This window comes from Eubalaena glacialis, chromosome 14 (assembly GCF_028564815.1).
Source record: "Eubalaena glacialis isolate mEubGla1 chromosome 14, mEubGla1.1.hap2.+ XY, whole genome shotgun sequence".
In the NCBI taxonomy this organism is placed as follows: Eukaryota; Metazoa; Chordata; class Mammalia; order Artiodactyla; family Balaenidae; genus Eubalaena; species Eubalaena glacialis.
In genome coordinates, this window is record NC_083729.1 from 83472666 (window position 1) to 83486865 (window position 14200).

The following is a 14200-nucleotide window of genomic DNA, read 5'->3' on the forward strand; positions in this document are numbered from 1 at the left end:
CCTCTCCCTGGGAGCCCCAAGGGCCAGGCTCCCCTGATGCCCATGCACAAGGTGGAAGACTGCAGTGTCTGTCCCTCAGCGGTCCCCTCTCACCTGCGAGTGACAGCCATGCTCGCGACACCCTTTGCAGAACTATCTGTCACTCCAGGCTTCTGAAGTCCCCCTCCCACCTCTTCTTCACAACATAACAGGGAAATATTGAAAGAGAGAGAGAGGGCTGCGTCTTTGCAGAAGGAACTCCAGCTCTGTGTTCAGAATCAGCACAGAGGGGGAACGGGGGCTTTTAACTTCTTGGCAGCCAAGAGGTGTAGCAGTTCCGGCCTCCTGCCCATTGAGATGGGCTGAAAGGGCGTGGAGCCGACCCTTGGGAGCCTCTGTGCCAGGCAAGGGTCCTGGCTCCCCTCTCCCTCCGCACTCCCACCCCCCCCCCCGCCACCTGCTCTGTCCTTGTTGCTGGCCCTGCAGCACTTGCCTATTCCTCCCTCAGCTCACGGGATCCGTTTCAGAGAGCAGGCAGGGCACGCGGGTCATATACCACACTCCCCTCCTCTGTGACCACGAGCATGACAGGAGCTCCGAGGTGCCTCTTCCCCAGACAGACAGGCTCCAGTTCCTTGTAACTAAGTCTCAGTGCACTTTCTGCCTGAGTCCTGGGACCTCAGCACTTCCAAAGGATGGGGGCGGGGCCCTCTGCTCCTCCAGTGCAAACCCTCCCTTCAACCCCTACTGCCACCATCTCACTGCAGATCTGTCCTCTCGCTTGCTGGCCACACTCACTGGTTTTGGGCTCCGCTCCCCACCCATCCCCACCCTGGGCCACTGTCTCCAATGCAGCCCCTGGGCCAGGAAAATTCCCCTCAAGGGAGCCTGGGTCAGAGGGTCCCTCTCCAGCTCAGCCCTCCACTGGCGTCCTACTGTCTACCTGGCAAAGGCCAAGCTCTGCAGTGCAGCACTCAGCGCACCCAGCCCTCCCCAGCGCACTCTTCCAGGCTCGTCGTCTCAACACTCTTCCTGGCCTCTACCCCAGAAGCCGCCCTTCTGGTGGAAAAGGGGCATTGGCATCCCCTGGACAAGGCTTTCACTTTATCACCTTCATCTTTGCCCACGCCGTAGCCTCCTCCTGGAATGCACTGCCACACTTCCAGCTTTGGGATCCTATTCACACTTCAAGACCCAGCACCGAGGGACCCTCTGTGAAGCCACCTTGGAGTCCTGTAACATCTGCCAACTACTGCTACCCCTCCCAGGCTTGGCAGCGTCCACTTGCATGAGGGTACGGTGTTCACATCTTATTCCCTCTCCTACTCCTAGCCCAAAGTCTACAAGTAGGAGGCACTGCCAACTTTGTAAGCAAATAAACTACACTTCTCTCCACTCCTTTGAAATCTGTAAGAACTCTGCCCACACAGGGGGAGGGCGTGGGCCAGCAGAGCCTGCACTGCTAGAGGCAGGTAGAAGGCCAGTGTGGCCAGGCCCTGCGATGGGAACAGTGACAGGGTCTCACTGACGGCTGGGAAGCCTGGACCTAGTCTGAGCTGTGGGAACGAGACGCGGATAAACGGCGGCCAAGTTCTAGATGTGGGCAGTTCCTGTGAGGAGGGGGCAGCCGTGTGAGGGGCTGAGCCCTGCCTGCAGTGTCTGGGCCTCAGGAGGGAGGCTGTATCCCTCTCCCCATGCCTGCAGCATCACACGCCCATTCGATCTTCCTTCCCTGGGTTCTTTCCCATGAAGCTGGTTGCAAAGGAGATCCATCTGTGGTCTTTGGCTCGGGTCAGGCTTGAAGTCTGACCCGAGAGGGAGCTCACTGATCATGGATTCTCTGGGAAGAGTCCTTTCAGCCCAGAGCAAGCGTGGCCATTCACTTGGGAAGCCATGAGGGCCTAGCTCAGCTGGACTCCTGTCTCTGGAACCCACAGTCTTCCCGTATGCGGGAAGCTGCCCGCCCTCAGGTGCATGGGGTGTCCTCTCGCTTATTCGATGTGGTCCCTGTCTCACCTTGACCAAGGAATGCTTCCTGGGGTCTGGTCCAGACCAGCAGGCAGAGCGAGAGGCAGCCATCGGTGGTGGCCATATCGCCCTATCTTCTCCCTGGCAGACAGCCTTCCCCGTGGGAGTGTCCCAACCACCTGCAGATCCCTCGCAACTGCCGGGAAAGGCAACTCTGACAGTGACGCTCAGCTGGAGGTCACGCCCCTCCCTGTCACTGATCCACCAAGAGAACAGGAGTTGACGGAGTTTGGAAAACCAAGAGCTGTGGACCCCAGGAGGGTCATGACAGGACGGCCGTGAGCCATCGCCCAGGGCCTGGCATCCACTCCGATGTTCCATTGTGAGGGAGGCTCCTCTCAGTTTAACATCATGCTTCTGCTCAGGACCGGGGTGTCTCTGTGGCTCCCAGGCCTCTCTGCCCTTCCCCTGTCTCAGCGTCTCACTTACGTGCTCCAGGCCCCGCTCGTGCCCCACGTCCAAGTGAAATCTCATCCCATCCGGTCTCCCGGTGCCAGAGCCAACCCCTCCCTCGTCAGCCTCCGCGTTCCCTCCTACCTCACCCTTCACGTCCGATCACTCTCAAGGTCCCGTAGATTCCTTCCCTGTAACATCTCCGGAACCCCACCCTCGGCCCCAGTCCTACCGCCATCACTTCTGAGTTCGTTTCCTCCCAGCTTCTTCCTGGACAGCCTCGCCCAGCCTCCCTGGTCACGATTCCCCTCCACACCACAGATAGAGGCGTCTCCCTAAAGCCCCAAGCAGGCCATGCCTCCCCCTGCTCTGAATCTCTCCCAGACCCCCACTGACTGTGGAGGTGGACAGTGAAAGCTCCTGCACGTGGCCCACATGGGCCCTGCGGGACCCCGACTCCCACCCTCTACGTTTGCCCTGCATCCTGGACGCACCACACCACAAGCGCTTTCCCAAGTCAGCCGTGCATTTCATGCCTCCCATTTTGCTCTTCCTTCTGCTTGCGATGCGCTTGCCACCTACATTCTAAAGGTAAATCTTGCCCATCCATCAAAAATCAAGGTCTCGGGGCTTCCCTGGTGGCGCAGTGGTTAACAATCCACCTGCCAATGCAGGGGACACGGGTTCGAGCCCTGGTCTGGGAAGATTCCACATGCCGAGGAGCAACTAAGCCCGTGCGCCACAACTACTGAGCCCAAGTGCTACAACTACTGAAGCCCGCGCGCCTAGAGCCCGTGCTTTGCAACAAGAGAAGTCACCGCAATGAGAAGCCCGCGCACCGCAACCAAGAGTAGCCCGCGCTCGCCACAAGTAGAGAAAGCCCACGTGCAGCAACGAAGACCCAGTGCAGCCAAAAGTAAATAAATTTTTTTTTAAAAGTATATCTAAAAATATCAAGGTCTCAAACACTGATCGCCTCACCTGGGACTTTGTGGGGAGCCACGTGAACCCCACACACTGGCCGACGTCTCTCCCATGTTCTCCCAGTGCACCAGGTCTGGGGTAACTCTCATCCCAGCTCCTTGAGCAATTCTAGGTATGATTTTCTATATTAAAAAAATGATCCCATATCCCATATTCTAAAGTTGAACATATTTGCAATAAACATAAACTTACATTTAGGTTTTAAAGGACAACCTGTGTCCTGCCATCTGGACTATAAGTCCTTTTGGCTGCCCTCTTGGACACAGAATCATTTTCACCTATAATCACAGAAATCTGTAGGAACGTATTTTATTTTCTAGGCTGCCAATTAAGAGAGAATTTCTGAGTAATTTTTAGGAAAAAAAATCCCCATAGATAGCTTCATCCATCTTTATTTACACTGATGTTACATAAAATTTCCCCATTGAGGATTCAACATGCACTTTGATGGACCACATCAGGGGTCCTGAGTCAGTTAGGGGAGATGAAATACTGATGAAATACTGATGAAACCCTCACTTTTAGTTATCTGGTGATCCTTTCCCCATCTAACATTTTATGCCACTTTCAGCATATATCAAAACTTGTTTAACGATTATATCTCAAAGGATTGAATGCTCTTTTTTTTCTTTTCAGTTCTCACGTTTCTGAGTAAAAGCCATCACGTTCAAGTTAATAGAGCATTATGTTTCCTCTGCAAACAAATTCCCATAATTCATAAACAAAGAGAAAGGTAAATTCATGAAGAGGAGACACAGCACTATTTTTCCACCTGACATTTGGGATCTAGGTTAAAAATGATGTTTTTGTCTCTGGTGATTTATCAAACTCCAGATTTCATAAAAGATAAAGATGCACTGAAGAAGGAACACATCATCTTAATGCTTCATTTTGACACTTTGGGTCTCTAAAAAGCATGTATTTTGAAGCTCTCCCCTCCAGAAACTCAATCGTTTCCATGATTTGCACAGTGAATTCTTGTTTTTCAAGCACACTTAAGTGAGAACATGCCAGGAGACACCTTGAAAGAAAATGGTCACATTTGAAACATACAGATTATTTATAGACAGAAAACTCAAAGAACTGAAAGAAAATCTGGTTGTCAACAGACAGTTGCTTTTTCTATGTTTTCTCTGTAGCTCATTTTGGGTTTTGTGTGGGTGGCTCATGTGAACTCAAAGGTTATTTGCCAAATGTTTTGTGAGATTAGAACATGTTGTCCTTTAAAACCTAAATGTAAGTTTATGTTTACTGCAAATATGTTCAACTTTAGAATATGGGATATGGGATCATTTTTTTAACATAGAAAATCATACCTAGAATTGCTATGATATAACAAGATTTCCTATGCTTCTATTTTTCATTCACAGTTTAGAAGGTCTTATTCTTAATCATATTCCTAGCAGAAATCTCACAATATAGAGAGTTATGCAGTGCAAATTTTTGCTTTTTCACCTTTTGGGTTAATTTCACCTGCCAACTTGAACACTGATGAGCCTTATTTTGAAAATACTTAGGTACCAGGAGCTGGAAAGTCAGTGTGGACCATAGCTCAGGTCTTTGCAATTCATCATATAAGGTACATTTTTCCATCACACAGTGTACAAAGGAGCAAAAAAAAAAAAAAACCCCTTTTTTTTTTTTAAAAGGCAGGGACGGTTTATTTTTCTTGCCTCTTTAGCAATGCTCAGCTACCAGATTCAGGTCCAACAAGCACTTATGAGCCCCACCAAGTGGGCAGATGGCAGCAGTCTGCTGGATTCAAATCCCCCTTCCGCTGTGTGGCCCTGGGCAACTTATGTAGCCTCTTTGTGCCTCAGCTTCCTCAGAAGGAAACTGGGTAGATGGTGGTCCCTCCCTCATTGCCCTGGTGGGGGATTAATGAGTGCTCATTGATCTCACACAAAGCCTGTGAGATAGAAAAAATAAGAAGCATGATTCAGAGACAAAGGCGGTTGAGAAGAGCGAAAAGCAGCACAGGCCAACTTTAACCCAGGTAAGTACGTGTTCAATAAAATACAAAGAACCCCCCCCCCCCGGCCCCGAAAGTTCAAGAACACTAGAATGCCCATTCTTCGGCATTCATCTGCAGGAAGGAAAGTCCTTGGGGAGTTGAGGGTGGGAGGGCTTTTCTCAAAATCTGATGCTAAAAAGCCTTGGGGTCAGCCAGCCCCGGGGCGGAGTCCCGGCTCCACAACTTAGATCGGTGTGATCCGAGGTGACTGTTCACTCCTGAGCTGAGTTTCCTCAAGGGCTGTGTGAGGTTGTGGTGGAGACTGAAGAAGTGACAGGGTCCAGGCACTCAGCACGACCCTGGCTCAGAGGAAGCACCGAATAGGCGGAGACGGAGGCCATCAGTCCAGTCAGCCAATATCCCGGGGCCCGGAAGGTAAGTGACATTTATTAGGGTCTGGGTCCAAGTACTGCGGCTAAATTCTGTCCCTCACGGGCCTCCGCAAAACAAATATCCTCCAAGAGTCTGACCTGGCTTTTTCCTCGTCTCCCTCTTCCGAGTGCGACAGAATCTTCAAGGTCATCTGTCATAAAACTATCTCAGAAATTGTCACCTCCAGCAAAGAAGAGTGAGTTATCAGAGCTCTCTCGGGACCTCCCAGGTGACACACTCCCGGGTGCTGGGGTGAGCAGGGTCCCCGGGGGCTCTGGCGAGGGTCGTGTGACAGCACTTCTTGAGAAGGCAGTACTTGGGGTCTTCGGGTCTGGCTGACACAGACCTCAAGTGCACCTACGTGGCCTGGGGCTTCAGGGAAGGAAACCCCGCGTTATGATGAAGGGAGCGGCCTGCGTGATGTCGCAGAAGAGATCTTCCTCCGCTCACTGGAGCCCGGGAGCCACGCTCCCTCACACCTGCTCTCCCAGGACGGGGAAGGCTCAGAATGTGGTCCAAAGTTGGGCGTCGGCATTTTGGAACTTTCTCTCTTCCTGTGTCTATTTGATGAGGCACAAAATTTAAATCCGATGTGGCGAAGTTGCACGCTTTGTGCAGGGTTTCCGGGCTTCAATGCTCAGGTCCAGCTAAACAAATTCTTCTTTTTAAGAGCCATCATGTATGTGAGCAGAGTACCCCCTGCTCCTACTCCAAACAGTCTCCATCCGGGCGCCTCCACTCTCTTCCTCTCTCCCTCCTGATATTGTGCCGGTTCTCATGTTCTCTTCTCCCCACGTGTTGCCACCTCCTGGGTTCCCAGAGGGAGCCTCTCTATTGTCCCAGACTCTGGCATTAGGGACCCAGAGTCCCAAAGAGTGTGCAGGACATCCACGGGGGCCTCTCCCGGCCACCGCACCCCCTGACGTGGACCCATCAACTCCCAGTTGCCCTCTTTGCTCTCAGGAACAATGGGTCTGAGACGTGTCCCCCCCATGTGAGAAGGACAGAGAAAATGAGGCCAGAAACGGTCCTTCTCTTCTCCATTGTCGGAGCCTCCAAGATGCTGGTCTGTTGGGATCTAGCAGCAAATTGTACCTGCCCACCCTTGGCTCTCCAGATCCCCTCGCCTGCTTCCACCACCCACATATTTAATGAATGCCAGACAAAGAGGAAGGTCAGCAGCAGGGCAGGGGTACCCCAGCTCCTCCCTCCATCAGAGGGAGCCCTCAGGGCTCGCTGGGACTGCTCTAAAACTCCTGGGCCCAGCAGAGGATGCTGATGGGAGAGGAAGGCACACAGGCTGTCACAGCCAAGGGAGCACCTGTGGTACTCACCCTGCTCCCCCACCTGCCAGACCTCCATCTCCAGCGGTCACAGCAGAATATGGCAGAAACCGTTATCCAAAGAACGAGATGTGCTGACTTTTGACTTTTAGTTCCACCCCAAAGGTCATGTTTGCCCTTCAAGCTGGGAGGACTCAGGGTTTGGAGGGACTTCTGTAGTTAAGTGTAAGGGGATGACAAGTTCCTAAACTCACACTGGACTTTGGGATGAAGTTGTGGCATTTTATTTTTCTGCGCTTGCATATAAAGCAATGTGCATTCAAGGAGGTGATAAGTGTATTCCCGTAATTTCCTGAAAGATGAACGCCAAAGCTAAAGCTAAATCAAGGTGAATGTAATTTGCATAAAGAATAGCCACATTAACAATGGGGAGGAAAACGCTGATCCCATGAATACTGGAAAAAGGACTCACGGATAAAATGCAGAAATAACGCTTTAATAATGCATGTGATCACATTTTTATTAACAAAGGACGTCTTGTTTGGAAGCAAATACATCCTTGAGACGAGTCTAAAATTAATCCTCCGATAGGCAGAAATCCACACTACTTATATATTCTAATTATAGTTACAACCTGCGCTTAATGCAAACATTCTAAACTCTTAGTCACTTTATTAAGAACCAGAAAAGTGACTTCTTGAAGCATAATGAGAGCTACTCACAAGCTTTGAGAAAGAAAACGAAGAGATAATTCTGCATAGGGCTGGAGAATGCCGGATGTAATTTATTTAATAAAAGTGCTTAGTGTCTCTTTTTTGGGTTAGGAATTGGTACACCCTTAGGGGTTCAGACAGTACCATGCTTCAGCACTGCTATTTCTAGGGCAAGATAAAAATGTGTATCAGAGAAAAGTAATCATTTATCATCGTAATGGTTACATCCCACTTTAGAAACCACTAGAGACTGCTTAATATTTTTATTTCCAACATGGTTTTCCTGAGTCTTCAGGTGACAAATGGAAACTGATGCCAGAAGGCTTTTTTTCCGTTTGTTCCTTATAAAAATGGCTAGATGTGGAGTTCATTTTCATCTGGGGTGACGCTCAGGTCTGTGCTTTCGCAGCCTGATCCTTCCCTTCCCGCTTTGTGTGATTCCTTCAAAAGTCTCCAAAGGCAACATCTGGGTCCAGTCAACGAAGACAGATGGGCTCCTTCTACCTCCTCTCCCGGCCCCTGGAGACCTCTTCCCGGGGCAGGGGCGGGGGGTGGTGCTGGTGGTGCGTGCTATTTGAACGTAATGACAGGCTGACTAAATTCTTCCTGGGTAGTGTGTTCAGGGCATTCCTACCATTAGAACCCATTCTGTATCCTTACAGACCTCCTCATTATGGATGGATTTCTCTATTTCAAAACATTCCTAGGATTTCTAGATGCTGTCATTGAGTCCTATTATTTTTCTTGTTATTCTTATGATTTTTCTTCTGTGACTTTCTACGGCCAAATCCTCTTCATCTGTCATGGAACTGGAGGCCAATTTCCTAAAAATCATCACTCTTGCTTACCATGGTTATTAACCAATAAAAGATTCAGAATCAATCTGGATTTCTTCGGTGCTGCGGCAACATCAAATCCTTGACATTTCTTCCTGGTGTTAAGACTTCATACATTGGAACCTAACCCGTTTAATCTTTCTCTGTTTCTTCCTCTTAAGAAAAAGGATCTAAATGTTCCACTTTGGTTATGGGAACTAAGGTTTTTGTAGATTAGTAATTAACAGTAATAAAAAAAGTTTTACTGAACACTAACCGTGGGTCATGTGCTAAGGTAAGGGCATTCAAGTATCTTCTCAATGGCCCCCCTGAGGTAAATATCACATTATCTACATTTTGTAAATGAAGGTGAGACCTGGAGTCCACAGGGTTCATCCTTGTGTCCCAGGAAGGGCAAGATCTGGTGAGTACACGGGATCCCAGAGGGAGGAGCCCAGGTGCTGGGGCCACAGCACCCTGGAGAACTGAGCCATAAAGGTACACAAAGTGGAGGAGAAGGCCTGGGGCATACTCGCCTTCCATAAGGGTGTCTTGAGCATTACTTCATATCCCGGATAAGTTTCAGCCTGACCAACAAATCTGGAAAAATAACCCACTGACAGAAGAGGGGTGGTTTACCTAAATTTCCTAGGGGTGAGGTAGGTGCTGAGAGCACCAAGACAGTCCAGGAAGCAAGCCCCCATGGGTTCCGGAATCCGCGGCAGGCAGGTCAGCGTGGAGCTCAGATCCCGCTCCCTCGCCTCGAAGAGCTGTCCAGATGGTCCAGCCTCGGCACCTTCTGATGATAACTGAATCCCACGTGGAGATGCCCCCACAGAGAGGATGGAGCACGCACGGGGACTCAGCAGTTGGGTTTGGGGTTGTGATGGATGAACTGGCATTCTGGTTTCTGTATCTGTCCCTTTTGAGTTTGATTAAGGAGCGTCAATTCCCCGGAGCCTCATATACGGTGGGTGTACAGGCAGATTAAACCTCCTGAATCTGCACACCAGGGAACCCAATCCTGTACCTTACTGACCCACAGGGGAGGGAACGTTTTGCCCTTTCCTTTACCTTCTCGGACCCTCTCCTTCCTCCTCCTTCCTCTGCCCCAGGAAGCAGAAGGTAGAAATCAGAGTCTGGGGTGTCGGCGAGGCCATCGTTATCACAGGGTGTGGTCACTGTGTTTAAAGGCTGGCCCTGGGGGTGGCGCTCCTGGCGGCCTCCCGGACCCCGTGAAGAGCCTGTGCTCCTGGAAAGTTCACCTGAGCACGTGCACACTCACCTGAGCATCCTCGTTCCCGTCCTTGCTCTTGAGCCCTATGCCACGAGGCTCACCAGGGTCCCAAGCACTGGACCGCACTCAGAGGGAGGGGAGAGGCCTGGCTCCGTCTATACCGAAACTACTCACTCCAATCCAGCTCTTGTCGGCTCTGAGCGAGGGTCCTGGGCACTCCCACAGCCACGAATAATGTGGCACTTTGCTCCTCCTGAACTGCCTGGTTACTGAGGGAGGGCGCCCAGCTGGGGGCTGCGCAGGAGGCAGGCTCTCCTGGACTGATGTCTTGGCTCTTAGCAGAGCCCATCAAGGAACTCCAGCCCTGAGACAGCGCCCAGGGATGCGCTAGGACCGGCAGCTTGGCCCCGGAGCTGAGGTGGTGACCAAAACCTAGTCCTGCCTTCGGGGAGCCAGCAGTGCCCCTGGTGTGATGGAAAACTCCACACAGCAAACAACGCAGAGAGCGCCTTCCTCTTAGCACACTTTTCCCCCATGGAGAAGGGCATAGGGATGAATAAACAAATGGCTCTTGAGGTTAAACAATAATTTCAAGAATAATTTGCCATATCTTCACCGATCTCACTCTGTTTTCAATGTTTCATCTTACTTTACGTGATTTTGGCGTTTTGAGGGCAAAATGAACATTCACACTTCCTCACCCTCAGCACGCTGACGCTTTGGACTGGATTGCTCTTTGCTTCGAGGGGGAGGGTGCCGTCTGGTGTGGTGTCCCCGGCCCCTACTCACTAGCAACCCCTGCTCAGAGGCAACAACCAAAAATGTCTCTGTCACCAAACGTCCCCTGGAGGGCGCGATCCCCTCTGGTTGAGAACCCATAGCTTTAAAAGGTGGTACTAGTCCTTGCTAATTTGGGGGGTTAGGTTTGAGTAGTTTCGGTACTTGAACTTCTTCAGGCAGTGATCCCATTAAAACACCCTCACTTTACCCACCCCCGTCCCGTTTGTTTATTTGGGAATGACAGTCACCATTGGGCAGAGGGCCACTGCTGACGGACCAACATTTAGCCAGCTGGCTCCTGGCGAGTTTAACATTAGGTTTCGTGGGTGTCATTTGGTCAGTGTTCCTAGCACGTTGGGAGTTATCTGGGGACCCTAAATTCAACACAAGGGCTCAGACCAGAGTGGGGACTGTCCTTTCTCTGCAGAGTCGGAGTCCCAGATAACCCAGAAGTCACTCAATCCCGAATATTTGACAAGAGCCCACTGACCTCTGTGAATGTGTGCCAGAGCCAGGCAGGTGACGTGGTGAAGACACGAGTTCCAGGCACTGAAAAAGTCCTCCTTCTCGGTCGTCACCTGCCAAATCGACAGAAGAAAAATAACTGCTGATGATATTCTGAGAGAATTGAACTTCCTAGCAAGGCAGATGGCAGATAATGCACATTTCAGTACAACCAGTAAGCGGGGGTATGTTGCACGCAAGACCTAGGCTAGCCTCTGTCACCCCCAAAAGCTATTCGTTAGATGGAGAAATGCCATAAACATACTGTGAGTCCAGTTTATGTGTTTCTATTAATTCCTCACACATACCAAGCATGGCCACCACCAGTTGCCAGTTCTTGAGCTCTGACAGGCATCGAAGAAACAATTTGAAGGCGAGGGACACAGAACGTGAGACGGTTTTTAATCAGGTCACTCCAGGCCTGGAGAACTCTAAATACCAGAACGAACTGCTTAAATCTAATCTGCAACAAAACCGACCTACCTTCCCTCCCCCCTCCCCCCATTGTACTCAGGTACTGCCACATGTTTTCAAATTCTTTTTTCTTTTTTTTAACGTTTTTATTGGAGTATAATTGCTTTACCATGTTGTGTTAGTTTCTGCTTTAAAACAAAGTGAATCAGTTATACATATACATATATCCCCATATCTCTTCCCTCTTGCGTCTCCCTCCCTCCCACCCTCCCTATCCCACCCTTCTAGATGGCCACAAAACACAGAACTGATCTCCCTGTGCTATGCGACTGCTTCCCACTAGCTATCTGTTTTACATTTGGTAGTGTCTATATGTCCATATATACACTACCACTCTCTCACTTTGTCCCAGCTTACCCTTCCCCCTCCCCATGTCCTCAAGTCCATTTTCTAGTAGGTCTGCGTGTTTACTCCCGTCTTGCCCCTAGGTTCTTCATGACCTTTTTTTTTTTTTTTTGATTCCATATATATGTGTTAGCATACAGTATTTGTTTTTCTCTTTCTGACTTACTTCACTCTGTATGACAGACTCTAGGTCCATCCACTTCTCTACAAATGACCCAATTTCGTTCCTTTTTATGGCTGAGTAATATTCCATTGTATATATGTGCCACATCTTCTTTATCCATTCATCTGTCGATGGACACTTCGGTTGCTTCCATGTCCTGGCTATTGTAAATAGAGCTGCAATGAACATTGTGGTGCATGACTCTTTTTGAATTATGGTTTTCTCAGGGTATATGCCCAGTAGTGGGATTGCTGGATCGTATGGTAGTTCTATTTTTAGTTTTTTAAGGAACCTCCATACTGTTCTCCATAGTGGCTGTATCAATTTACATTCCCACCAACAGCGTATGAGGGTCCCCTTTTCTCCACACCCTCTCCAGCATTTATTGTTTGTAGATTTTTTGATGATGGCTATTCTGACTGGTGTGAGATGATATCACATTGTAGTTTTGATTTGCATTTCTCTAATGATTAATGATGTTGAGCATTCTTTCATGTGTTTGTTGGCAATCTGTATATCTTCTTTGGAGAAATGTCTATTTAGGTCTTCTGCCCATTTTTGGATTGGGTTAAATCTAATCTTCAACAAAACCGACCCACCTTCCCTTCCCCCTCCCCCCATTGTACTCAGGTACTGCCACATGTTTTCAAATTCTTTCTTTTCTTTTTTCTCTTCTATTGTCTTCTTTTCTTTTTCTTTTTTCTTAAAATTCTGCTTGAAAGCTTTTGCTTGAAATTCATTTCCTGACAGTTCTGGAGGCTGGAAGTCCAATATCAGGGTGCCAGCACGGTCAGGTTCTGGTGAGACTCTTCCTGGCTGGCAGAAGGCTGCCTTTTTTCTATTTTCACATGGCAGAGAGAGAGTGGTCTCTTTCTCTTTTTATAAGGAAACTCATCCCATCATGAAGTTCCCACCCTCATGACCTAATCTAACCTAATGACCTCTCAAAGGCCCTATCTCCAAATGCCATCACATTGGGAATGAGGGCTTCAACACATGAATTTGCGGGGGGGGGGGGGGGAACACAGTCGTTCAGTCCATAACAACATTCCTTTTGATTTTCATTATAGAAATGTATGTACAAATTCTTAGAGGAATCTTGTAATTTAAAGACTATGGACTTTGGGGCTTGAGAGATAAAAATTGAAACTATAGCCCCATTGCTATCCACCTTTGTGGTTTGGACAAATTATTTCACTTCTGAGCCATTAAAAAAAATTTTTTTTTAATTTAGATATAACTGACAATAGCAATATGTTAGTTTCAGGTGTACAACATAATGATTCAATATTTGTGTATATTGTGAAATGATCACCACCATAAGTCTAGTTCACATCCGTTCACCATAGTTACAAACATTCTTTTTTCTTGTGATGAAAGCACAGGGACTATAGTTAATAATATAACTGCTTGTATATTTTAAAGTTGCTAAGAGAGTAGATCTTACAAATTCTCATCAAATAGTTTCTTGAACGCCTGTCACATCTGCAGCATTGGCATTTGGTAGTGGCCGTATTTGACATGTGTGAGGAATGAGCCTCAAGATGGAAATTAGACTCACAGGACATTTATGTCATTTATTCATCTAACGAGTAGCTTTTTTCAGCCCTATTCTGTGTAAGATGGTCTTTCAGTGACTCTAATGAAGCAAGTTGTTTGCTTTATTTTGTTTTTTAATCAGAGGGAAGTGAAGAAATATAGCTGGAATCAAATAAGAATGAAGAAAATACACAGAAAAGAGAAAAAGGTGCCGAATCACAAAGCTGGCAGTTACAGTCATTTCGGGAAGGCAGATTCTTATCTGACCAGAGCAGAGTGTGAAATCTGGCACTCTTTTTTTTGTTTCTTCTTGCCTTTGTTTTCCCGCATGGAGAAGGGCAGTGACACTCTGCAGTTAGCACTGAGTCTACACTTGGAGGCTGAACCAGAGCTTGATCTTCTGGTCTGCTCGCTTTGACCACTTGATCATGGGATGGAATGTGCCCCATACACCTCTCAAAGGCCTCCCTGCCTAGGGTGGGGGACAGCACCCTCCCCCTCGAAGCAAACTGAACGGCTTGGTATTTAAACTTTCAGCAATTCTCTCTGCTCAAAGAAATAACACTCAAGTAGAAAG

At 48.6% G+C, this 14200-nt stretch overlaps 1 protein-coding gene across 1 annotated transcript in view; it reads right to left on the reverse strand.

Annotated features, from left to right (window-relative positions):
* ACOXL (acyl-CoA oxidase like) overlaps positions 1-14200 on the reverse strand; it is a 340428-nt gene that overhangs the window by 70969 nt on the left and 255259 nt on the right. The window contains 1 exon segment of the mRNA XM_061210908.1: positions 11089-11176. Within this exon segment, the coding sequence (XP_061066891.1) occupies positions 11089-11176 (88 nt within the window).